The sequence below is a fragment of the Oncorhynchus clarkii genome, chromosome 30, assembly GCF_045791955.1.
Source record: "Oncorhynchus clarkii lewisi isolate Uvic-CL-2024 chromosome 30, UVic_Ocla_1.0, whole genome shotgun sequence".
Lineage (NCBI taxonomy): Eukaryota > Metazoa > Chordata > Actinopteri > Salmoniformes > Salmonidae > Oncorhynchus > Oncorhynchus clarkii.
In genome coordinates, this window is record NC_092176.1 from 7,313,107 (window position 1) to 7,340,151 (window position 27,045).

Below are 27,045 nucleotides of genomic sequence, written 5' to 3' on the forward strand. Positions count from 1 at the left end.
CTAAAGAGTGACGGGAAACTGAGGCTCTGTCCGCAATGCACATTAGTGACATTTGGTCAGAAATATGGCAGTGTGATTTTTAAAATAAATAAATGATCCACTGTTTTAATCAAAACTCTGTGGTGCAGTGGTAAATTGTCTTTAGTAGCCTATAACCAGGTTCGCCTTCAAGTTACCTATTTTTCAAAAATGTATATCGATGGCATTATTTGGGATGCTTAATTAAGCGATAAGGCATGAGGGGGTGTGGTATATGGCCAATATACCACGACTAAGGGATGTTCTTAGGCACAGCCCTTAGCCGTGGCGTATTGTCCATATACCACAAACTCAAGGTGCCTTATTGCTATTATAAACTGGTTAGCAATGTAATTAGAGCAGTAAAAATGTTTTGTCATCTGTGGTATACGGTCTGATATACCACGGCTGTTAGCCAGTCAGCATTCAGGGCTTGAACTACCCAGTTTAAGACTAAATTAAAAAATGAACAACAGTGCTGAATGTGTTTCGCATAAAACAACTTTCAAAATAGTTTGCCTTCAACTGGATCTGACCTCATACCGTCACATCCCTGAATTTCCATAGTTCCCTACGCTACCTTTTTGTACAAAATCCTAACTATATTTGTAAGTACGGTGTCCAGTAGCAGCTTGGACTCTAAGCGCCTGAACCAATCAGTGCAAAACATGGTTTGAAGAAGCACGTGATCAAATGAAGCGTCGGACGTACTTCTGATAAAGTGATACACGCTTCTTCAAAGTAATGCCTCGATCACACCGACAGCGGCCTTGCATTTTGGTACACCAGAAGTACATTCATTTGGCTTGCTGCTGTGCGTTCTGTGTGGCACGTACGTTTGATTTATCGAAGTATGAGTCAAATTGTATTCATAGACAAATGGTAGCAGAAGGTAAATGTTTAACTTTTGTTACACATATATCCAGATGATGCTGCGTACCTTTTTGTGCAACGACACTGTCGGTGTGATCAAGGCGTTAGAAATGTTGACTCCTGCCTCGGAGCTCTGGTATCAACCATAACATCACAAGTTTACAGGCCACATCAGCCCTGCAGGTCACATTATGCTGGCTTGCAAAGTGATGTGTAATTCCTATTGGAATCCAGCCCGAGTTGGGATAGGCAACATTTAGAATTTGTATTACCCACAACCTGCATTTAGAATGAATGACAGGGTTGATTAGACTAAGGTAACCCACAAGACTTAACAGGAAACCATCTTAACAGGAACAACCATTTCAGTAATGGTTGCAATCGTCCAAGTAACCGATTGGATTAGTTTAGAAAAACATTTAAGTAGCATAAAATTAATGAATCAAATGTACATTAAAAAAAATATATATATATACACACTTCTGCAATAGAGCATGCTGGGAAATATAATGATGGTTGTGGTTTTGGTGTAACACCACACAGAGTGAATGAATCAACACTGGAAGTGTTACACTGAAAAATCAGCACTAGGCGTCTCTGGCCAATTTGCTGTGTAAAAAGATCCTCTTTTGTAATTATTGTAAAGGGGCTTTGTGCCATTGACTTTAATAAAATATAATATAGCTTTAATGCCAATACATACTGATAGCAGAACAGGAAACATTATTGAAGACTTTTATTTCAAAGTTTCCATTATTAAAAAAAAAAAAAAACTACCATTTAAGCTTCTCTGTATGAAGAATGTCTTTAAAAATGTGGTCTTGTTTTTCACCTCAGGGCTGAAGCATTTTGGAATCTTCAACATGCCAAAAGGGAGATGGAAATACTTCCTCCTCTACATATCTAAGGAAATGATAAACAAGACCTCTTCAAATACAGATAACCAATATATGGTAAGAAAATAAAAGCAACAAGTTATTATTATTTTTTGCAACAGGACCAACCCCAATGTGACCAGGCCTCAAACTTCAGTTCCCTGAGTTAGTAACAAAGAGCATTCATAGCCTTCAGCAAATATTACATGACCATATCTAAAAGAACAACAGTCATTTAAGTTTTGTTAGAAAGCACAGACATACCTTTTCTATTGCGCAAGCATTAACATAGATTAAAGTACATTTCAATTTCTCGTTTGTGCAATCCACAGATGTAGCATCTTAATTTGATCATCCCGATGCAGGAAATGCAAACTTGTAGCTAGTGTATTCCATTTTTAAAAAAGGCTTCTAAAAGTTTGACATTTCCACTTAAACGTTTCAGACTTGATTTGCCCTAACTAAAAATGTATCAAATTAAGATCCTGCATCTGTATGAGCAAGGCAACAAAGGTCACCACCAATAAGAAGGGATGCATTGTATTCCATAAAATAATGATTTGTAATCATATTGTGAGGATTTCACGTGTGCGTGCGCGTGCATGTACGCGTCAGGTGGGGAAAGGGACATTCAATTGCTGCAACTACGGATTATGTGCAGTTTATCGTATGATATTTGCATGGTTGAGGCAAACATTGCAGTTGAAGGTCTAATTGCAACGCTGACAAACCTAAGCGTCGTATTTGTGTGGCTTCGATAGGTAACAATGTCTTTGCTTCTATAAATTGGGGCTGAACAATCTATAAGAAATCCTATTATTTCAACTACCAGATACTGTACCTGGTCTGTTTTAGCCCACATGAGCATACTCAACTAAATTAGTTTGATCTCAACCTTAGAAAACTCCAGTTTAAAATTGTACAGCCCGGTTTTGTTACAGTGTATTGAGGATTATAACTATATACAAAGTTGCATATACAAAAAAATGCAATAACCCTCTCCGGCCCTTTATAAACAAAGTGTACAGGTAGATGCATCATGCAGAAGCACAGAGACTGCATCCAGGATTGCTTTAACTGTGAAATCACAGAACATAGCCATGAGCACACAGTTCTGCCATTACGGCATTGGAGCGTGTTAAAACCGTGTATGGCTCAGGTTATTGGTAAGAATACAGTATGTAATCCATCACCGTAGACGTTCTCTGTCGAACCATCTCAGTCTCGATTCCAAGGGGAGTGACTCCAACAGTCCCAGACAGGGGTCTGCTGCTGTATGTCCACAGTATGGCTGCACGGCATCTCACCAGCACCAAACGTGTCCATATTCTAGTGTCCAACAGACCTCAGACGCACGGAGAGCCTGAGACGTGGAGATTCGCTCATTGCGACCCTTTGTCTATCAACCAAGACATGTCCCCTGTCCTGCAATGCAGAGGAAACAAAAACATCATCACTCAGAGTGCATATTATGCAGTTTAAACAAGAATGACCTGGATAATGTAGTCTAGGCTCTGAACAACAGAAAACAAGAGTGTACGGCTGGAACTGAACTGCATGTATAGAATAAGCATGCCGAGGCAGATTTGTGTGTTCCAACAGTGTTTCACATGAGGGGATTGTTCGTGGAGGGATTGAGAAAGGCATGCGTCTTAGATTTCGTACTTGCGTTGTCGGGTTAACAGCCTTCATTTTGTGTGAGTGCACAATTAAAAAATGAAAGATCGACATTAGAGAAAGTAAGACAGTGTTTACAGTAAAGCATTACAGTACACATCTTCAAACGGACAGACACCCACTGGCAAATGTATGTAAACCCTCCTCTGCTTATTAACATAGGAGAATGTCTTTCACAGTTATCACACATAATTTGGTAACATTTGTAGAGGAGCATAGACATGCACTTACTCAACATCTCGCTTTCTAATCGTCTTTCCGGACCCTAAGACCTCTGCCACACGGGATACAATGGGGTCATAGTTCATGCTGGCAACAGCAACCACTTCCTCACTCCTATAGGTGGGAGAGATACACCCGAACAACTTTTAGACAACAAACTAGGTTTAAGGGAGTTCATTCTATGGTAAGGATGAACTCTACTGGAATATATAAGAACTAAACATAACAACAACAAAAAACAGAGGATTTACTTTACAAAACAACCAGGACTGATGGCTGAAAGCATCTCAGTAGATAGCCACGATGGTGTTTGGACACATACCTGGTGTAAAAGGCCACAAACTTTAGTTCGTCCACGTCCCCTTGGATGACGACATCGTCAAAGCCCTCCCCGTAACCTTGGTGATAGAATAGATACACTTTAGGTTTGTAAACAGAGTGCCACACCACCACCATACAGATCACAAAGGGCCTACTTCTGAATCCTAAAATGACTGAAAAGCCTCAGTGTCTGACATCACAGCTAGGTGGCAGTACTGTCACTACAATCTCAGAGGCATTTGGAGGAAAGCATTGGTAGTAGTCTTACCAACTCACTATTTGCAGATCCCCCCCCCCACCTATTCAGTCCCAATGTAACGCTTCCCAAACAATGAATACAGTACATGAACAACACCTGTATAACTATGTGAACAAAAAAAAAATGAAAGTTTCCAACGGTTCAGTGGGTTAGACTGAGCATGGTGCTGGCAACACCATGTTTGAGGTTTTGAAACATGCACAGGCCACATATACTAAGTAGATGTGTCACTGTCACATTTGACAGTTCTGCCATGTGCTTTGGATAAAATCTGCTAAATGACTCTACCTGTATTAAATTATATTACTTGTGGAATGAGGCTCTGTTTACCTGCGTAGCGTAGGCTTTTCCCAAACATGGCTGACCAGAAATAGGGCACCGTTTTGATCTCAGTGGGTCTTCCCATCATGCCGAGCGCTGCCACTCTCCCTGTCAATCACAAACAAATAGAAAAAGGTCCCATAAAAACAATCCCCTGCAAATCCAGCCCCATTTACGCAGCGGAGTGTTTGACCCTTTAGGGCAGGGCTGGGCAACTCCAGTCCTCCAGGGCCTGATTGGTGTCACACTTCTTCTCCATCCCTAGTGAACACAGCTGATTAGAATGTAATTTGATTAAACTGAAGATCATGATTAGATGATTATTGGAGTCAGGTGTGTTAGCTGGGGCAAAACTGTGACACCAATCAGGCCCTCGAGGACTGGAGTTGCCCACCCCTGCTTTAGGGGGAAATGTGAAAATTCTACCCCAAAATGATCTTTTGGTATTTGTTTCATTATGATGCATTGTTTCCTTTAACACTTTATTAACACAATAATGAACACTTACCGTGCACATGGGCCATTTGCCAGTGTGGGATGTTCACCTTCTTATTGCTCCGCCCCGGAAAAGGAAACGTCACAATGTCTCCTCCGGCATAGACACCATCAATGTTAGTCTGCATTGTCTGAGGGTTAGAGGGTTATCCAGAAGAATACAGGAGCCAATGTGGAAATCAGGAGGATCTCGTACTAGACAAGCCACCTGACAAATTAGGCAACTGATGAAAAACTCACGGCTCTAGCGCTACAAATGACCCAGCAACACTTGTGCATCATTGCAATAGAGTGGCACTGAAGTGAATTGTTTGACTGGAATGAGTGCATTCAAAGTATTTGTGCGTCATTAGAATTGTTGTACGTCATCATTGTCGTTTCTACCTTGTTGACGGGGACGAAACCCTTGGAGTCCATGTGAACTCCGCTCTGTTTCAGGAATCCAGTGGCTGGGCCTGACCCTGCAGGTTGAAGAGACATCGACCGCCATGAATTCACCACCGGGAATCAGAGTAACATTAGTGGTTGAGTTTGTTGAACTCTACATTTACACTCCTGCACGGCCACTGAAATGAGCGAGTGTGCTAAAGTTGAGGCTATCGCGGAACGAGCGTATGTGTCTCTGAGCTGGCCACCTCACCTGTGCCAATAATACACACGTCCGCCCTTAGTACTTTCCCACTCTTCAGAACCACCTCTTTCAACTGTGGAACATAAAGCAAAAAAAACATTGACAAAAACAGTGAGGCAACACACACATAATATTACCACTAGATTACCCGCAGTTCTGCTACTTTACTGCTTGAGTACAAAGTATCTTTGTTTTGTTGCAAAACCAGTATTGGCACACGCTTCTTTTACTGAGTCACACTTCAAATGGAGGTTGTAACTGGTTGTTATCTGGGCTGCCTATCCTTTGCTTGTTGGCACTCTGTGGTCTACTCGGGTCAAATCACACCCATTCATCAGCGTTTAATGGCTGGATACCCATTCTCCTCTTCTCCCCAAGTGTATACTTGCACACTTCCTCTCATAGATTTGTGTGTCATTCGCAAAGAGGGAGTTTCCACCATAGCGAAATCCATGGGAGAGAATCTAGGCGAAGCTTGACTGGCCAGCAGTGCGAAGGAAGGAGAGAGCCAACTGTGCATAATGTCATGCTGTTTCTCTCACTTTCGGAATACCTGTCCATGATGGCCAACCATCTCCGACACTTCATTCAACATGTAGAACTTCACCCTGTTCGTCTCAAACAGCTGAAAAGACAGACAGAGCCAGAGAGAGCACTGGGTTAAGGTTCATGAGATCAAAGCTACTTCTCAAAGAGTTAAGCTTAACTGGCGGTGAGGCGGCAACCCTACCTATAAATAGCCTCTTCATAACGGATTATTAACACTATGTATTATGGTACAAGGCATGACTGTTTCCACAGTCTCCCTCTGCTGTGTCTTATCAGCAGGGAACATGCAGTGTTACATCAACAACATGGTATACGGAGGCCCTACACACACATGGCCGTGCATGCATGCACACACCAGGGATACACCCGGTATACCCTCCCCTGAAAAAAAAAACAGGATTAAAATGGACAATATATACCTGATTGTCTAAATAAGTGCATGAGCACCGATAAGAATATACTGTACTAGACATATTCCCTTTTGGTGCCTGGTGCATTGAGCCCAAGGAACATGATTCACATTTATAGTATATGTTTCTATGTGTAGAAATGCTGATGAGGGTGTTCTAGAGGTATCTGGGCCATTTTCCCAGGGGCGGGTCCCTACCTTCATTATGGCTTTCCCTACTTTCTCCCCCAGAGCTTTCCGGAAAGGGACTGCTTCTATCCCAATGATGGAGACAGAGTGGGCCTTGTCAGTGAGAGCGGCAGCCACCTCCATACCTAACGCAGAACACTGATGATTACTCATTCACACATAGAAGTGCTACAGTGCTACTATAAATACAAAAGATTTCACAAGCTACAACTTTTAAGGCTTAACGTAGCCTTCATGAACCCTTTATAAATATTTGACATATGTGAATTTACATCTACTGCATGGCTGTCATCTCTCTCACCAACAAATGATGTTCCCACAATCACAGCATTCTTGTTGTTGGCCAACCTGGCTACGTTATTAGCATCTTCAGGGGTCCTGAGGTGAAACACATTCCTAACGTCCTGGCCTTTATAGTTCAATGGCTTGGGTCTGACAAAAGACACAGAACAGTGGTATACCAGTGTCAATAGAACAATTACTCATGTCAAAACTGGTTATATCAATCACAACAGAATTTAATTCCATTTTATTGCATTCAACCAAAGACTATTTCCGGTCACTCCTCACTTGCTTCCTGTGGCAATGAAAAGCCTCCTGTATTCCATCCTAGAGCCGTCTTGAAAAGTCACAGCCTTCACCTTGACGTCCACTGCCACAGCCTACGGCATCCAAACATCACAGTTAGAAAGAGAACATGGGTGTCACCAAGGGGATGTGTTCATTAGGGACACCGAACTAAAAGTTTTGCAACGGAAAGCTCAAATCTTCTCATTGGAAGATGTTCAGGTAGCCACTCCATTTCAAAACTCCCTACTTTACATGGATTCAAATGTAACCTATATAATCCGTGTTTCAGGTCTCACCTCCTTCTCCGTGAGAAGCTCGATGTCATGGGCTTGGAGGAAGTCTATGGAGCGCAGCCGGAGCTGCTCTGCTGTGCTCTCTAAGGACTGAGGGGGAGACAGTTAGTTACAGTACACCACAGACTGGATTTTATGAGGTGACGTTTGTTAAGTTGAAATGTTATAGGTGAAGTTCATTGAAGAAATAGCACTTTTATGATGCTAACGCAACGTTAAATTGGTTGGTTTCGCTTTCAACATTATCCCAATTTAAATCGCAACGTCAGCAAACCGTTTTCCCATAGATATCACGGCCAAATGTCAATATTGGCCAGGACCAATATTATCCCAAGATTACAGGCTAAAGATGGGTTCAGGATGGATTAATACTAGCAATAACAAAATGGTAAGTATTTTGGAGCATGACATCTCTGGGAAGAATATATAATCTGCTGTGAAACACAGTAGGGCATAACTGGTAGACCGTCGATCAGCAATTTCAACCATGTTTGTATCCAGAAGAACCCTCATGGACACTAAGTTTTTATGGGGATAGTCCTTGTGTAGTCTCTGTGGTGTGCTCTGGATCTCTGTACAAACCTTACTCAGTTTAGGCCTGTCATAGGGTGGGTATTTGTCCATGGTGCACATGACAATGCGATCGGTGAAGCCCTCCTGTCTCAACGTCTCAGCGCACACCAGCCCTGCTGGACCTGGAGGCACAAGACACTGGTTTAACGTCTATGTAGGATCTTAGATCCTTGCTATCCGAACTGAACCCATGCTCCGTTTACCAGAACTATTTGAGAGAAAAAAATAATAGTGAATCGGAGCGTGGATTCAGTTTAGATACCAGACACAATCTTAGAGCGGTGTAAACAAACAAAACTTGGCCAAAGAGCATAAAATATGTTTTAAAACGTTTTAAAAAAGAGCACCATGAATAGGGTTGCAAAGGGAGGGTATATTACTGGAAACTTTCTACGTTTACCAGTAAACTACCAGAATTTTGGTATCTTTCAAGGATTTCATGTAATCTACCACAAGACATCTAGTGGCCCTTTTGGGTACTTCAGATTATCACAAGTCTCTGTAATTATCTCTGTCCCTCTGTGTGGCCTTATCACATGTAAAAAAAAAAAACACAGTGCACAAAACATTAGGAACACCTTCCTAATATTGAGTTGCACCCTCTTTTGCCCTCAGAACAGCCTCAATCCGTCCTCTAGGAGGTGTCGAAAGCTTTCCACAGGGATGCTGGCCCATGTTGACTCCAATGATTCGCACAATTGTGCCAAATTGGCTGGATGTCCTTTAGGTGGTGGGCCATTCTTGATACACATGGGAAACTGTTGTGTGGAAAAACTCAGCTGTGTTGCAATTCTTGACACACTTCAATATTTTGTCTTGCCCATTCACCCTCTGAATGGCACACATACACAATCCATGTCTCAAGTCATACAAAAATCCTTCTTTAACCCATCTCCTCCCCTTCATCGACACTGATTGAAATGGATCATCAATAAGGGATCATAGCTTTCACCTGGATTCACCTGGTCAGTCATGGAAAGATGTCTTAATGTTTTGTACACTCAGAGTATATTAAATAATTTAACAAGAGGATTTTAAAATAAAAAACAGAATGACAAAGCTGTAAAATATTATCCCACATATAAACCATTAACTTAGTGAATACCAATGGTGTTTAATATGAGGGTTTCAGCATGAAATATAATTTATATATTGTTTTATAAACTTGTATTTATTTTACTATGTCAATACGTATTTGTTGTCACTGTTTTGGCGTCAACCTGGTGGCAGTTGTGAAAAAAGTCGATAGTTGGAAGAGTTGCAGAGTTAATTGAAAATAATGCCATTGTTGATGCTTTTTTCATTAATTAGGCTATCTACTAGAAACTCATGGACAATATTGACACAGATATAATAAATGAATACTGTATATGAATACATTTTTGGAAAGTTATTCATATAAATGATCAAAGTTACAATAAATTGCCATAGATTTTCTGTTAATTACCAAAAATGTTGGTAAATTACCAGTAGCTTTGCAACACTAACCATCACCTAAAAACCTGGCTGTTGCAGTAATGTTTGGGAGCTGCCATCTATCCTTTTTTGGAATACTCAGGACCTATAATGAACCAAACACAGATGGTTCCAGTCCTAGTCGACAGTTTGAACAGACGTCTATTCACCAGCTGTGTGTGAGTGCAAGGAGATGCTCAATGGCCAACTCACCTGATCCAACGATGAGGATGTGGCTGAAGCCAGTGCTGGAGTTAATGACTGCTGAACATCGGGCCATGGCCTTTGACCTCTTCTGTGACTGAAGATCCTGGAAGATAAAAATGTTTGCCAGGTCAACAAAGGGGAATCAGTTGTTTGAGAACAATGATCTGTTCTAGATCGTCCCAGAATATCTTTACCTGTTTATTAGCGCGAATTATCACCTTGTCCTTTTCAACTCGGACCTGAAGCAAACAGACATGAGCGATGTGTACACGGTTTTTGACGATGCTTAGAGACAGTATGTGAAGGCAGGGAATGTGAATGGCACGGCGAACCGAACGAGGAAGGTCACCTGGAAGGTGGGCAGGCTATCCAGCCCAGGAAAGTCCTCAATGTCTCCTGTAGCGATGTTGAAACAAGCTCCGTGCCAGGGGCAACGCACGTGCCCTTTGGACAAGACACCTGCAACACACAAAGATATGTATTCCACTGTATCATACACCAATCCACCTCAGAGATTGTTTATAACAGAAGACAGCAAAAAGATACCATACCAATATTACATCAAACAAGCAAACAATGCAGAACCGGACTCACCTTTGACCAGCGGTGCCCCATAATGTGGACACTTGTGCCCAATGGCAGAAAACTCTCCATGTTCTTTGATGAGCAGCGCTTTGCCACTTCCCAAATCAACCTCTCGCATCCTATGCAGGGATAAGAGCGCACACACACACACACACACACACACACACACACACACACACACAGGAAGAGAGAAAATATCTGAGTGAAAAAAAGGACTGGTTGCAGCCATAACAATTCCAGGTGATTGACCTGATATGTTGTCTTTTGTTTGGCCTTACTGTCCATTTTCCATGTCCTTGACATGACACACTGAGGCCTCCACGTAGTCGCGGGGTTTGTAGAGCCTAAGGGGTGCGGCAGCGGCGTCCTCGTCGGAGCAGTGTCCCAGCGCTCCGTTTGGCCTGCAGTCAGAGAAGGGGCTTGCCTTTCCATTGGGTGACATCACATCTGCTTCCTTGTCTTTCTCCAAGAGGGTAAGCTCCACTTTCACCTCAACTGCAGGACAGACCATTAGAAATATGAAACACTTTTCAGGCTGATCTTTGCCCAGTCAATTGTTTTTAATCTTATCATACGGTACAGTTCATCATTTTCACCCACATCCTCCTCCTCAACTTTTAAACCACCAGCCACCCCTGATATTCTTATTCATTTTCCCTTTGATTACCATACCCAGCAGACTCCCAATGGAGAAGGGTTTCTGTATCGAATGAAACTGACTTGATCATGAAAATGATTTTGCTGTGTGACAACCTGCTGTGTGACAAAAGGTCCAGCACAGTCATTCTGAATTCCCTGTAAAAATACCCTTTTGAGTGACTAAAATACATACAAAAGTATGTGGACACCTGCTCGTCGAACAGCTCATTGCAAAATCATGAGCATTATAATGGAGTTGGACACCCCCCTGCTATAACAGCCTCCACTCTTCTGGGAAGGCTTTCCATTAGATGTTGGAACATTGCTGCGGGGACTTGCTTCCATTCGGCCACAAAAGCATTAGTGAGGTCGGCCACTGATGTTGGGCGATTAGGCCTGGCTCACAGTCGGCGTTCCAATTCATCCCAAAAGTGTTCGATAGGGTTGAGGTCAGGGCTCTGTGCAGGCCAGTCATGTTGGAAGCACACTAATCGACAAAACATTTCTGTATGAACCTCGCTTTGTACATGGGGGCATTGTCATGCTGAAACAGGAAAGGGGCCTTCCCCAAACTGTTGCCACAAAGTTGAAAGCACAGAATCATCTAGAATTTAATTGTATGCTGTAGTGTTAAGATTTCCCTTCACTGGAACTAAGGGGCCTAGCCATAACCGAGAAAAACAGCCCAGGTAGCTTCTCCTGGCATCTGCCAAACGGTGAAGCGGGATTCATCGCTCCAGAGTCCAATGGTGGCGAGCTTTACACCACTCCAGCCGATGCTTGGCATTGCACATGGTGATCTTAGGCTTGTTTGCGGCTGCTCGGCCATGGAAACACATTTCATGAAGCTTCCAACAAACAGTTCTTGTGCTGACGTTGCTTCCAGAGGACAGCCGATTTCTACTCACTAAGCGCTTCAGCACTCGGTAGTATGCTTGATTTTATACACCTGTCAGCAATGGGTGTGGCTGAAATAGCCAAATCCACTAATTTGAAGGGGTGTCCACATCCTGTTTGCCATGTAGTGAATCACCCATAATATTTTGGGGGAATAGAAATGCTCAAAATTTGAGAAAAATGTCTCTCTCTCTCATAATTAATTACCAGGAAGTACTACCAGAAAAGACAGGCTGAGTGGGAGGAGAGCTTATATTTATGAGCTCGCTTGACTGACAGCTCCATGTCAAGCAACTTGGAAGCAGAGACCAGTGTTGCAGTAAAATCATCTCAAGCAAATTTGGTGATGCACAAAGCAACTCAAACAACATTTAAATTGCATCGATGATGTCAATTTGTTATATACATCTCCAGTTTGGCATGTCTGTTATGGTCGGTTCACAGCAGCACTGACGGCTGCGTTGACATGACAACTGTGTCAGAGTTTTGACTGACCCCCCCCTTTTTGTTCCATGCTGGCTGAAGACCTAGCTAGCCAACACCAGACACCGATGAAAAAGGAAACATAAGTATCTTTGCCATAGACAAATAGTGTAAACTTTTCATTATATTTGCAGATAGCTATATAAACCACACCTCTCTGCAAACACACCTTCTCTGACATTGGTTAAAAGGCTGTACTCATTTAAATTAGGTAAGAGAATATCATGTTACCATTGGTGTATTTTTTTTAAAAAGAGTTAGAGTGATGTCACTATCCCCTTAATAATCCCGCCTCCTGAATCCAAGTGTTGGACATGGGGGAGGGGACCAGTAACTTTATGATCACACTTTATCAAACGTAGAGGCAACAGTCACTGTTCATACTTTGGTCATCATACTTCGATCTGGTTTCATCCAAATATCATCCAATTTCATGAAAAACATGATTTTGACAGTTCAGATACAGTATATATTTAGGATCACTACACTATGCATTAGATATGTTCCTCAATAACATACAAGCCTAAGTGGATGTGTGGGTTTATTTGTTGTGAGGTGCCCAAGAGGCATTTGATGACAGTTGCCTCTGGGGTTTGTTTTTCTTCATTCAAAGAAATGGTTTTGTAACCCGTTTTCACTGCAGCTAGCTTTATCTCTTCGGCTGGAGAAATGTGCTGACCATCCGGTTCTTACATGGTAATCTGGCAGGAATGTTCACCTGCTGAGCGAGTCTTAATTAAAATCACTGGAAAATCATGAGAGTGACTGCAATCGCAGGAGAGGAAAGGGGAGAGGCTCCATCCCCAGACTAATATGGGATCTTTATTTTTGCGAGAGATATTATAGAACCTTACATGAGAGGAATTCACAATTTGTACATTAGATTTGCTATAGAGATATATATATTTTTGATGATCTTTCTTTTGATTTTAAATAGCACAAAATCACATCCACAGATCAGGACCATTCTGAATCCATAAGTTGATCCTCAACCATATGCTCCATGCTGAAGTCAGAATCTCTCCTAAAACATCAGATGCATCTTTAAATGTCCAGTAATTGCCACATGTATTTGATAAGAGATATACAGTATACAAATACAATGAAGAGTAACACCATAATTTAACATGAAATAACAAACTCAATCATTATTTCATTAAATCAATCTAATGTAAGCCGGCACAACCCATTCATGTGCATTAGCAATTTTTAAAAATATTTTAAAATCATCATTAAAATCATATAGAACGTGTATATTATGGTCCTCTACTCATCTTCTCCTGGACAGGGGTTTATTTGTCAATGATTAGCAAACAATGTCAGATGACTCCGTCCTAAAACCTGTTACCTTTAACTGAGTCTTTGGCGATCTGCCCATGATGTGTAGCTGTGTAACCAAGCCATTGCTTTCATACTGTAAATAACATGCATGAAGTGTCATTTTTACCATCATACACATTGCTAAAATAAATATGGGTGCTTTGTAGTTCTATATATGACCTTTTCTTCTAGCAATGCAAACTGCTTTGTTTTTGGATTCTACCTGCTTAGTTAAGGGACCTTTCTCTCCACTGAGATTCTCCAATGCATCAACGAGGAAAACTGAGCGAATTGTACACCTCAGGACAAACATACCCTTGCTTGTCATTGAAGGAAGAGATACTCCGACATAGAATGCAGTATAATCTGCATTCTCATTGAAGGAAGAGATACTCCTACATAGAATGCAGTATAATCTGTATTCTCATTGAAGGAAGAGATACTCCTACATAGAATGCAGTACAATCTCCCCTATCCCTCTCCCCTATCCCCCTTTCCCACACACTTCTACTATTCTTTTCATTCAGAAGCATCATGTGCTGCATCTTTTTGAGTGGGCACTGATGGACTTTCCAGTCTTAGAATCAATTCCGCGTTTACAATATGTGCTGAAATATTTTATTGGACCAAATTGAGGGGCAACGTGCATGACATCTCAGCTCCCACTAACACATCTGCTTTTCACTGATTCTGCAGAAACTCTGTGTTCTGGAATATTTTGACTAAGCCCACGTTTTTTTCTGGAATTTGCAGCATCATGACAATACACTTAGAGAATCACCATCATCTTCAATGTTCCTCTTCACGATTGAATGTTTAACTCTAAATACAGTGTAACAATAAATACAGGAGTCATTTCAATACATGCTAATCTGTATTTACAGGAATAACTATAGAGTAAGGGCACTAATGTAAAGTTTTACCCTGATGGTGTGATACTGTGTTTTACAGATTGAAAACATGTATTTATCTCACATTGTGTAAAATCCGTTTTTGTCTGGTTCAGTGTCTGATTTTTTTGACTCTACTGGTGCTCATCACTGTTGTGTCCAAGGTTCCATTCAGGGGCCCATTTGTTTCCTACAGACTCGGACTAATTAGACGTTCACAGTGAGGGGCATCTATTCCAACACACCACCCTCAAAACAATCTCCCTATAGTACTGGAGACAAGTTCCCTATCCCCTACACATTATATATTGCGGTGGTTGTTTTTGTGAAAATTATGCTTAAAAAAACAACAACACAAAAACGAATTAAAAATCGCTCTCCCTATGCACTGTTGAAAGTCAAAGATTTAAGAACAACTAGAGATTTTTTAAAAATTATAATAAAGTAATGCGTTTGATTTTCAACACTTACTGCCCCCTCCAACAAGCTTGACTGCATTTAAACAGCGATGTGTTTGCTTTGAAACAGCCATACATCCGCAATCCTACATTTTCAGTTTCACTGCTACAGTAATGCAGCCAAATCAGACCCGGTGACCGATATAGTGTAGCTATACCCTTCATAAGTGTCTTAAATGACATCAAATGTGGGATGTCGGACAAATTTCAATGCTAAGAAATCCGAGGTCGTTCTTTTCGCCTGTCACCTTGCTCGAACCCATACTGTAAATAACCTTGCTCATTTGTCCACCGATGTAAAGCCTAGGGCCAGAAACGTTGACGTCTTCTTTGACCCTGACCTGAAGCTCGAGTTGCATGCAGCTCTGCGTTTAACAGGCACCAGGAAATGTAACCATGGCACATCTATTTTGGATTCTCTACATTCTCTACGTTGAGAATAGATTTTAAAATGGTATTAAAATCACATTTAAGGCTTTATTAGCTCCTTCCTATAACTCTGATCTTTGACCTCCCTACGAGCCAGGACACAGCCTGAGATCCTCTTGGCAGGGCATTGTGGACCATTCTAAAGTCTAGGTTGAAAACGAAAGGAGACCAGGAATTTGCCATGAGGGGCCCTAGACTTTGGAATGGTCTGCCAGAGGACATCAGGCTTGCAGATTCAGCATCTCTTTTGAAATCCCTACTGAAGACACACTTCTATAAAGATGCATTTGAAATCCTACATTAAAAGTATGATTTTAACTAGCTATCTTTTTTCATTCTCCTTCCTCCGGTCTTTGTTTGTACTTTTCATTTTATGATGTGAAGCACTTAATTATACAAATAAAGTTCTTATTATTACATTGTGCCGTACATTTGAAACTCATATTTGACTATGCAACCCTTTTGAAGGCATTGCAATTGAGAACATAAGAATTCATCCTCCACAAAATCCCATGCTACAAAAGGCAGTCGGGAGGGGAGTTTGTATGACCTATATATATATATATATAGCTGGAGAACAAGTGGCAATTATTCCAGGATTTTAAAGGAGGGAAGGAAAGCGGGATGGGGAAGGTGGGCACCTGGTTTGCTTTTGGAGAGGCATCCTCCCATGATGGGCCCAGGGTAGAGCCAGGAGGTCTGGCTGGAGGAAGCCCAGGGGAGGTGAGGGGGAGACAGGGTCAGATCCTGGGGTTGGGTTGCTGGGTTGGGAGGTAACGATGACAACGTTGAAATGGGGGTATCAGCACGTGCAGGTGTAGGTCCAGGCCAGCCATCGTAGACCTCAACTCCTCCACATCACCACCTGGGAAGAGGAAGAGTGATAAACAACAGAGTGTCTGAAAAGCCCAGTGGAGGCTGGTGGGAGGGAGAAAAATGTGTTGATTACATTGAGCCCGTCCACACATTTATCCCTCCACCAGCTACGCTGGAAAAGCCCGGACATCAGACATCACCACTAGACAGCTCTATAAAAGCTTTTCACATGACTACTCATCATTCTATTTCAAATACTTGTTTCGATGTCTCACTATGGAAATGCGCCTAGGTGTGTCCATAAGCTCGAAGTATCCAATCACATAGCGTCTGTTGGAGACAGACAGGTCGAGTGGCGAATGAGGTGAGCCCCTCTCGAGTTTGAAGTTTTAATGTCACATGCACAAGTACAATGAAATGCCTTTCTTGCAAGCTCTAACCCCAAAAATGCAGTAATCAATAACAATGTAATACTAAAAATAACAAGGTAGAACAAAAACACATGAGAGAAGAATAAGAACACGATAATGTAAGTAAACATACTATGTACAGGGTCAGTTCCAGCACCATATTTACAATGTGCAGGGATACTGGATCAATGTAAACAGAGTAGCAGCAGTGTACTGTATATGATGATTGTATGTGAGTGGGTGTGTAGAGTCAGTATAAATGTATGTGCATATTATGTGTGTGTGTGAGCAAATGATGGAGTGAGTATGTGTGTTGGATTGTCAGTGTGCGTAAGTGTGTGGAGCCCTGTGAGTGTTCATAGAGACAGATAGTCCGTGTAGCCAAACTGGTCATTCTGGCCTCTTTGCTACAGCGCACCTTAGCAAGGGTAGCTGCTAGCTAGCTAACGCAGCACTAGCCTCGCGGCTGTAGCGTTCCCACTGTGCACATCCTAGCTAGCTTTAGCAAGGCTTCTACGAAGTATCTTACGCCTAACTAAAGCCCAGAACTTACACATTGTTTTTACAACAGGCATTTTCAGCATAGCCCTGTTCTACACAATGGCAACTGCTGCCCCAACCCTAGACGAGCCACAGCACTCAAACAACAACATTCTTGTGCTTGTGGCTAGTTGGAAGGATTTTATGCAACAATTGTCTGTTAAGGGAGCATGCTCAAGAAGCACTCGACAACCCAGTGTCCTGTAAGCATGGTAAATTTCTCTCTAGAGTGTCTTTGAAAAGGAGGCTAAAATGCGCCGCTATTTCTACCCCCTCCCTCCCCTCTCAGCCACCGGCCGAGGCTCAACTCCCCACAACCCACCACAACGTCGAGTGGCCAGCTCCCTTGGGGGCCCAGGATCACGGAAGGGACCAGTAAGATGGGAAAAGACTACCATCCCCCTAAGCAACTGCTTCCCGCGTTCCCAGCCTGCATCAGAGAGGCTAGGAGCTCATGGGATAAGCCCCTTGCCAGCAATATCCTGGCTAGGGGTTTCCCGAGAATGGACATTAACAATATGGAAGAATCTGGGTTTTCCGACCCTCCCGTGGTGGAGCCGTCACTGGCTTACCACTTCCAACCAACACTACTGGAAGTTCCCTCCCTAGAAAGACAGAGCGTTTTTTCTGCCTCCATTTTCCATAAGACTGACAAGGCCAGGGCTTTGTACATCAGAGCACTTAACCTGACCTCTTTATTGTTGGCTTTCCAAGCAGAGTTAGTGAAGGATGTGTGGAAGCAACTGGATTCGGGGACCCTGAATAAGGATGCTTGGGATGAGATCTGTATGATTACGGATCTAAACCTCCGGGCTTCACGTAATGCCATCCCTGGCTGTGGTCATACCGTAAGCTTGGCGGTGTTGGAAGAAAGGGCACTTTGGCTAAGCTTTTCCAGCTTAACAGACAAAGAAACAGCGGACCTCTTGGATGCCCATGACACCCAAGGAGTTGTTCGGCCCGCTGTTGACTCCATGCAGATGTGTGAAATGCGTATGAAAGAAGGCGAAGTCTCCCAGGCCCCATGGCAACCTGTTGGTCACTGCAACTCACCATAGCCTCACAGCAGGGAGGAGACAACACGCCGTCTTTGGGGGCCTAAGACTCCTGGCGACTGAGCAGACTGCCAATGTCTTCGCTCACATGGGAAAATGGGGGGTGTGCACTCTTACCCCCAAGTGCTATCCCCTAGGTGCTATCCCCTAGGCACCTTCTCATGTTTTAAGCCAGGACGGCAGTCAGCATGTCCTCTCTCCCTCCAGTCTCTTCTGACTGACGGAGCTGAATGACAGATTGCCATAACCACGGCTCCCCTTGGTAAGAGGCAAAAATGCCGCAAGGCGTCTATTGCGCCAGCAACACGGTTTAAACAGGCTCACGAGTACCTCCTCAGTGCTATCACCAGGAGGTGGCAGTCAATTACCCTGTTTCCATACACTAAAACAGGAAAACAGGTTTCCGGGGTTCACATCAAAGATCGCCGTAACCCACTGGGTTTCTCTGGATCTTTTTGGGGAAATCCTATGGCAACTTAGCTCTATTGATAGAAAACTCTATCGAGCTATAGGACAGTCAGTAAGGTTTTCCATTACTCATATTTTCTGGTCCGGGGAAATCTGGTACACCAAGTCCATTTTTCCCTCATCTCGTTCCTACCTGCGCTTGATCACGCAGTCGGGGATTTGTCAGCTCTACTCCACCTTTGGGGAAATGTTTTGCTCTAATTAGCCCTCCTCTCCGAGTTAGGGCCAAGACAGACGAGACTCATAGCTGATCTATTGCTTAGGATTAGGACATCTGGGTTACAAGCATGTTTCCTTCCACCTTTAAGCTACGCCGGTTGAAGCATTGTGTCATTTCGTTGGCTGCTCTCTCGCGCAAAAAAACCCACCTCGGTGACACCATACCAATTGCCACCTGCTAGGGACACAGTCCAAGAGGATCAGGCATGTTGTTTCGGATAAAACGTTATGCCCATATGCCTCGGACGCATATGCATACGCATACGAGGATATCCCAGCAACAGAACATACTCTGTCCTCCCCTGCAATGTTATCATGTCCTGGGGTGCGCATGACACGCTCTCGCTGGCACTTTAAACCAGTTCCTGAGAGGCAGCCCTCTGCATCTATCCAGACTGACTTGAAAGACAGACTGTAAAAAGCGACAACCCTATGGAGGGTTTTGGAGAACCCTTCCCTATTTAGTGTTTTTGCACCAGTAGGAGTGGAAGCACTGGCACAGCCTCTCAATGGTAATGCCCTAAGCTTTTTCTCTCTCCTAGGCCTGCCACAGGCTTATCCCTCATCTTCGAGCCCTTCAAATGACCAAGGATACCCTGGTTGGTGGAGATCACTCTCCCGCATTTAACCAGTCCTGGTAGTTACCGTTATGTAGGGATCTGCGGACCCAAATTACGTTTGCCTGCGACAAGCCGACAAGTCAAGACCTTTCACCAGAGTGACAGTGCCCCTCCCACACGCCCACTGTCTGGTAAAACAGGAGATGCGTTTTTGGAGAAGTGGTGTGACCTACACAGATCATCCCTTGGAAGCAGAGGGACGATCTCCTAAAGGTCCAGTTAACTGCCATCTCACCTGTCACACAGGCCTGGACATTTACAGTAGGGTAACACCAAAGTTGAGGGTGCATGTCACTTACACAAAACCAGTCTTCAAGCATTTAGCCCGTCACATGGGACTAGAGGTCTTCAAGGGTCCACCCGAGACGGGTCCTGTTTGATTGTCATCGGATCTGCGTAACTACAGCTGATAGACTCGGTTGGAACCGAATGGACCGACAACGGCTCAGCATAGCCTATAGCATACTTATTTTACGCTAATAAGGTGACTTTATTGACTTGTAAAGGCTTAGCCAACATATAAAGACCTATTTGTTAACCAGAAGAGCAACTTGGCTGATAAACATTATTTTTTTGTCACTCTGATCCAATTTGGTCTGATTGTCCGTGGGTCCGTTCGGGTCCTCTACATGGGACATGTTGTGCTTGAGGCTTTCCCATCGTGGCCTGTTGTGCTTGAGGCTTTCCCATCGTGGCCTGTTGTGCCGCTGGAAAGCGGGGAAATGTCATGTTTCTTTTTCTGACCTGCTTTTCCATCTACCCTATGGCTGCAAAGCGACCGTACGTGTCTTCAGTTTGCCTCGGGGTCCTCCTGGGTACCCAAACCCACTCTTTTATGCCTGGGCCCAGAGGCAATTGTGTTGTAGCGCCCTGGAGGTTGTGGTTACACCCACCGCTCTTCCTGTTTATGGAAGTAGAGTGTCTCCACCATTTGTGGCAATGACCCCTGCATTTTTTGGGGCACCTCCCTGCAAGGGCAGGCCCCCCTACCTCATTAACAGCCATCTTTGGATGGTGGAGCCTGTTGTATTGGAAAATATAATAGCAAAGGCTACAGCCCGGAAGGGCTCATTACACCAGAGGTATGGCTACCTCTTGGGCTCTGTTCAATGGCATCTCATTATGGGAGATTTGCAGTTTGGCACGTACAGCCACTCCTTATACTTTAATAAGGTCTTTACCAACTGGATGTCTCTGCGCCTTTTTTGTGGCATACTTGTGGCATCTGAGGGATGATGCTGTTGGAACTACACTGGCTTCGGAGAGCATGTCTGCATTATGGGAGTTGTCCCACAGTGAGACATCAAAACGAGTATTTGAAATAGAACTCTAGATTACTTACGTAACCCTGATTCTATATGAATATGAGTGAGATCGCAAGGAAGATGAGCAAGAGTGCAAGGAGGAGAGGCATGCAGTTTGGCGGGTTAAAGGCTCCCTTTATGGAGAGGGGCTCTCATTCGCCACTCGACTTGTCGGTCTCCAACAGCTGTGTGATTGGATATTTTGAGCTTATGGACACACCCAGGCGCATCCTGTAAGTAACCTAGAGTTTTCGCAAGCCCTTCTCCTGTAGTGTGTGGTGTGTTTGCATGTATGTGAACCACTGCCCATTTTGGAAATTTAAATACAATACTTACAGTATATCAACCATGGCTCAACATTTTTACAACAAACCAATGCGCTTTTCGAGCTATTCATGATGCTGAGAAACATGGACAAAGTCCTGGAAAGGCCACTGTGGTAGTTAAGACTAGCGTAACACTAACAGCCATTAGCATTCACCATGCCATCCACAGTCCTCTCAGTGGCATTGTTAAAACATATTTGTTTTCCACCAACAACAAAAAACAGCCTCATCAACCACTCGTTTGAAAAGGAAAGGGTATGTAGTTGTCCGTCAACCTGCCCGTCTGTATATTGGATCAGAGAAGAGAACTCCATATTTTAGCAATTTCATTAATACAGTATGTCCTGTGAGGCCCAAACTTGGTTCTATGAGGTTGTATAGAGCAGCTATTACTATTCCTGTGTGCTCTGCCCTCCAGCAACACTTGGCAACAATGCAAGGCTGAGAAAAGGTTGTCACTTGTTTTCAACCCTTCTCTCTCTACCATGAAGCTAATGTGTGTGTGTGTGTGTGTGTGTGTGTAGGTGTGTGTGTAGGTGTGTGTGTAGGTGTCCAAATGCCCTTAAAGTGGAATAGGTGTTAATTGGTAACATTTTTCCACGTACATTGTTACTTAATACATGACATGTTGCATACATAAGTGTTAACCATTAACAGCCTTTGCACCTATTCACTTTAAATGTCACTCTGTAGTGAAGGGAAGCAGAGGCCCCATGAGTTTCAAAACCACCTTTGTTTTGCTGCCAAACGCTGCCCACACACCCCTGCCAGAACTTGTGGTATTTCAACCCACTTGCTGTTGCTTAACAATACAGCAGTTGATAGGAATACGAGTGCGGTACTACAGTAAGAAGCATAAGAACAGTATGATTCATCGTCAATAGCAAAAACATCCTTTGGGTGGTGCAACTAAAGGGAGTACTTGATATTCAGAGCACAGCTTAATGTCCATGAGGTAAAAAAAAAAAAAAAAGAAGAACAAAATAAAGCTAGAACCTGTTGAATGGAGCAGTGGTTAAAGTATTAGAGACCAAGTGAGACGTGGAAAGCTCGCTCTTCTGAGTGACAAAACACATTTCATGCAGTAAAATGTTTGTGCCGTGTCATCACTCTCATACTGTTTAAGACAGTATTTACGCACACATATACTTCGCAATACATTCACCTCAAAAGGATCACAAAAAAACGTTCAAGAAGTTGAAGGATATTTCCATTTCTCTTATTTTGCAGCATGGAATTAAATGATCAAGAGTCAGTTTTCGTCATCTTTAAAAAAAAAAAAAAAAGGTAATATACAAGCTGAGCATGATAAACAACTGGGTAAGCTTGGTTCTTTTTGGGAAGAATGTGGGCGTTTGTTTTTCCCTACACAATTTGTGAAAATCTCCATGGCAACAGTTCATAATTTCCACTCTCAATGACGCACCAACAAACAAACACACCTCAAAATGTAATTTCGTATTAGAACGATGTTTCCCTATGAAGAAATCAACAACAGTCAAAAACTGCATTAAGACTGAACCCTTACAACAACAACAAAAATACAATTTCACATTTGAAAATTGTATTTTCACACGTGAAATAGCTGTTTTCACATGCTGAGCTTAAGATGTCACGTGTACTAAATTATAGTTCACATGGTAACACCACCTATTCACATGTGAGAAGAACAACATGTTGTTTTCCCCACACATGTGAAATGCAGTTTCACATTTGAATTTTGCATTTTCACATTAGAAAACTCCAACTGTGAAAATCTCACTTCCACATGTGGAATTGCAGACTCACATGTGGGGTTGAAATAATGTTATTCTCCTCACATGTGAAAAGATGGTGTTCACATGTTGCAGTAGCAATGTTTCCGCCGGTGGTATTAGGGTGACAAAATCTAAAAAGCCCAAATGCAGGACAAGGGAACGATTTTGCAAGACATTTGCAAAACAGTGGACAGAATAATTGTTTTTGGGGCAGGTTAATGGATCACATTCAAATGGCGACATAGTTCTGCTGTCTGAAGGTCACTGCCTGTAAAAAGGGGCAATCCTTAGTTGCTACATCAGTTTTTGGACTTATAAATATGAACCCATAAATTCTTGAAGAATACACTGATTATACAAAACATTAAGAACAACTGGTCTTTCCATGACATAGACTGACCAGGTAAATCCAGGTGAAAGCTATGATCCCTTATTGATGTCACCTGTTAAATCCACTTCAAATCAGTGTAGATGAAGGGAAGGAGACAGGTTAATGAGGGAGTTTTAAGCTTTGAGACAATAAAGACATGGATTGTGTATGTGTGCAATTCCGAGGGTGAATGGGCAAGGCAAAAAAATGTAAGTGCCTTTTGAACAGGGTATGGTAGTAGGTGCCAAGCGTACCGGTTTGTCTCAAGAACTGCAACGCTGCTGGGTTTCACACTCAACAGTTTCCCGTGTGTATCAAAAAACGGTCCACCACCCAAAGGACATCCAGCCAAGTTGACATATCTGTGGGAAGCATTGGAGTCAACATGGGCATCACTGTGGAATGCTTTTGACACCTTGTAGAGTCCATTCCCCAATGAATTCAGGTTGTTCTGAGGGCAAAATGGGAGGTGTACAACGTATAAATGCCTCATGAGCTTAGCTTAACTCATACCCCATCAGAACACAAAATATAAGCTTGTTTACACCAATGCTTGTAAACAAAGTAGATGTAAACAACCACTATATAGTTGGTCGGTCCCTGGATGGGAGACCAGCTGTAGCTGGAAGTAAGAAAAAATAAATATCACATGGGGGGAAAACTTCACAGGTGTCCAAAAACCACGCCTGAAATTTCAACAACAACAACAATTATATATATAGATATATACACACATACAAAAAAATACTGTGTGTGTGTGTGTGTGTCAGGGAAGAGCACTATATCTTCCATGTGTCCATATCAATAATTCCATACAAATTCATATTTTATGAACATCAAAACTGCACCAGAAAGGCTGCTATTGTGAGGTTCAAGCAAGTCCGAGATATTTAGTGCTAACCCAAAGTAGGTTAAGCAGATTTGGTCCTCACAACATGATGTAGATCCCAGTCACTCACCATTGGGCCTGTCCCCAAGCAGTGCTAATGATCCTTCCTGCAAACAAGCTGTCAGTTTCACTCACTTCTCCCCACATGTAATATTTTTCACTGGAATGTAGCTGGGAATAAGCCATTATGGCTCAAACCTTAGGCAGTACCCCCCCCCCCCCATGTAAAAAGATATAGATTTTAATTTTAATTAAATCGACAATTATGTTAAACAGAGGACCAGATTCAAATCGATGGCCACCTCTATTTCTTAGAAAAGGGACTTTACTTTTTTTGAGCAGCCCAAGTAAACATACTTCATTTCTAAACGGACTCCAGTTAAGGACTCCAACTGCATGAACATTTAACTGCACCACAGCCAATAGCACCTTACTTGATCACCGATGTGGCACTCCTGAGGGGTTGGTATCACACACACCAGGTAAACTAAGGGGGGAAAATGTGATTCCCAGATATAACAACTTTCCACACCTGCACCTCCACCTAATACTACCAGGAGATTGTTGACCCATTCAGGTCATGATGAAGCCCACACACAAACAGATACAGCAGGCCAGGTAGTAAGTGACCCTTTTCCCTAAAGAGACAATAACAAACTCCACACAGACTATACCTGCACTGAACTGCCTTGGGCATTCAGTGACATCAAGAGTCAGATGTACAGTAGCTTCAGTAAATCTGTATCAGAAATTATTTTGGGTCCTCAAGCAACCATACAGTAGGGTGCCATTTTCACCTTAAAGGCCCAGTGCAGTCAAAATGCAGTTTCCCCTGTGCTTTGTAGCATATTGTACAACAGCTGATGAAAATAACACTGTAAAAGTTAGAAGATATTAGTGCTATTTCCAGCTGGTTGAAATTACAGTTGAAACAGGATCATCTAAACAGCAGGTTTTGCATGGGTGGAGTTTTGGCTTGCCTGCTGACATCACCGGGCGGTATACGTCAACAGACCAATAACAAAGAGAGTTCCAAACCTCTTTGCCAATAACAGCTAGTTTTCAGGTTACATAGCCGTCCAATTGGGCCCTTCACTCAGACCACCTCCAGGGAGTCCTAGCAAAATTGTACAATTTTAAAAGGAAAACTATTCCAGTAAGGTACTTAATTGTTACCCAAAAATGATTTAATATTGAGATTCACTGCGTGCTCATAGAACAGGGCTGTGGAAAGCTGAGCGAAAAATGGAGGAAATCTAAACTTCCGGAGGACCTATCCTCCTTCCACTCCTTCTCTACATCTGCTGCTAAAGCTGCTTTCTACCACTCTAAATTCCAAGCCTCTGTCTCCAACCCTGGGCAAGTCTTTTCCTCCCCATCCTCCCTCTCTTTGGAAAAAAAAGGTTGACGACATGAGCTCCTTATTTACACAGCCTACAGAGTCCACTGGTCCCACTTACACAAAAATACCCTAAAAATTGTATTCGTTGCGTACACAGATTAGCAGATGTTAAAGCAGATGCAGCGACAAGCTTATGTTTCTAGCGCCAGCGGTGCAGTAAGTGTCTAACAGTAGAATACCAATACACAAATAATCCCAACCCACCCCCAAATGTAAAAAATTATACAAAATTCAGAACAAACAATATCAGAACGAGCAATGTCAGAGTCCAGAATATAAATATGTATAGACAGTATGGACGATATATAAGTAGGAAAATATACGTACAGCAGTAGTTCAGTGGGATGAGCTATGTCGAGAATACAGAGAATACAGACTTATTCCACATTGTTGTTATAGCCTGAATTCAAAATGGATTCCAAAAAAAATTCCCCCTCACCCATCTATACAAAATATCCCATAATTAAAGTGAAAACAGGTTTTTAAACATTTTTGCAAATGTATTGAAAATGAAACACCAGTGTCTGGTGGAAAGCAGGTTTTCCTCTAGGATTTTGCCTGTGCTTAGCTCCATTGTGTTGTATTGGATTTGCCCCAAACATTTGTATTCAGGACAAAAGGTTAACAGCTTTACCACTGTTTTTGCAGTATTACTTTAGTAACTTGTTACAAACAGGATTTTTTATTCTGTACAGGCTTCCTTCTTTTCATGGTGACATCCCTGGGCGGTTTCCTTCCTCTCTGGCAACTGAGTTAAGGAATCCTGTATATTTGTAGTGACAGTGTATTGATGCACCATCCAAACTGTAATTAATAATGTCACCATACTCAAAGGGATATTCAATGTCTGTTAATACCTATCTACCCCAATAGGTGCCCTTCTTCGCGAGGCATTGGAAAACCTCCCTGGTCTTTGTGGTTGAATCTGTGTTTGAAATTCACTGCTTGACTGAGGGACCTAACAAATAATTGTATGTGTGGGGTACAGAGAAGAGGTAGTCATTCAAAAATCACGTTAAACACTATTATTGTCGACGCAACCTATGTGACTTGTTAACCACATTCTTACAACTGAACTTATTTAGGCTTGCCATAACAAAGGGGTTGAATACTTACTGATTCAAGACATTTCAGCTTTTCATTTTTTATACATTTTTAAGAAATTCAAAAAACTGTAATTCCACTTTGTGCAGGCCTGTTCCAAAACTCAAGTCCATCTAAAGTCAGGCTG

At 42.6% G+C, this 27,045-nt stretch overlaps 1 protein-coding gene across 2 annotated transcripts in view; it reads right to left on the reverse strand.

Moving 5' to 3' along the window:
* Nucleotides 1-1,613: 1,613 nt before the first annotated feature.
* Nucleotides 1,614-27,045, reverse strand: part of LOC139389642 (apoptosis-inducing factor 3) — a 34,482-nt gene continuing 9,050 nt past the window's right edge. Inside the window, exons 1-20 of one of the 2 annotated variants that reach the window (XM_071136507.1) lie at nt 16,280-16,485; nt 10,801-11,017; nt 10,532-10,641; nt 10,287-10,396; nt 10,132-10,176; nt 9,944-10,040; nt 8,285-8,397; nt 7,706-7,792; nt 7,410-7,501; nt 7,141-7,271; nt 6,849-6,964; nt 6,246-6,317; nt 5,702-5,765; nt 5,446-5,522; nt 5,075-5,192; nt 4,576-4,674; nt 3,988-4,063; nt 3,675-3,779; nt 3,432-3,452; nt 3,011-3,191 (exon numbers count right to left, since the gene is read on the reverse strand). In XM_071136507.1, coding sequence (XP_070992608.1) covers nt 3,149-3,191; nt 3,432-3,452; nt 3,675-3,779; nt 3,988-4,063; nt 4,576-4,674; nt 5,075-5,192; nt 5,446-5,522; nt 5,702-5,765; nt 6,246-6,317; nt 6,849-6,964; nt 7,141-7,271; nt 7,410-7,501; nt 7,706-7,792; nt 8,285-8,397; nt 9,944-10,040; nt 10,132-10,176; nt 10,287-10,396; nt 10,532-10,641; nt 10,801-11,017; nt 16,280-16,310 — 1,824 coding nt within the window. In that variant the 5' untranslated portion in view covers nt 16,311-16,485 and the 3' untranslated portion in view covers nt 3,011-3,148. Of the gene's footprint in view, nt 3,192-3,431; nt 3,453-3,674; nt 3,780-3,987; nt 4,064-4,575; nt 4,675-5,074; nt 5,193-5,445; nt 5,523-5,701; nt 5,766-6,245; nt 6,318-6,848; nt 6,965-7,140; nt 7,272-7,409; nt 7,502-7,705; nt 7,793-8,284; nt 8,398-9,943; nt 10,041-10,131; nt 10,177-10,286; nt 10,397-10,531; nt 10,642-10,800; nt 11,018-16,279; nt 16,504-27,045 lie in introns of those variants that run through there. The other variant, XM_071136506.1, reaches the window with a different exon arrangement.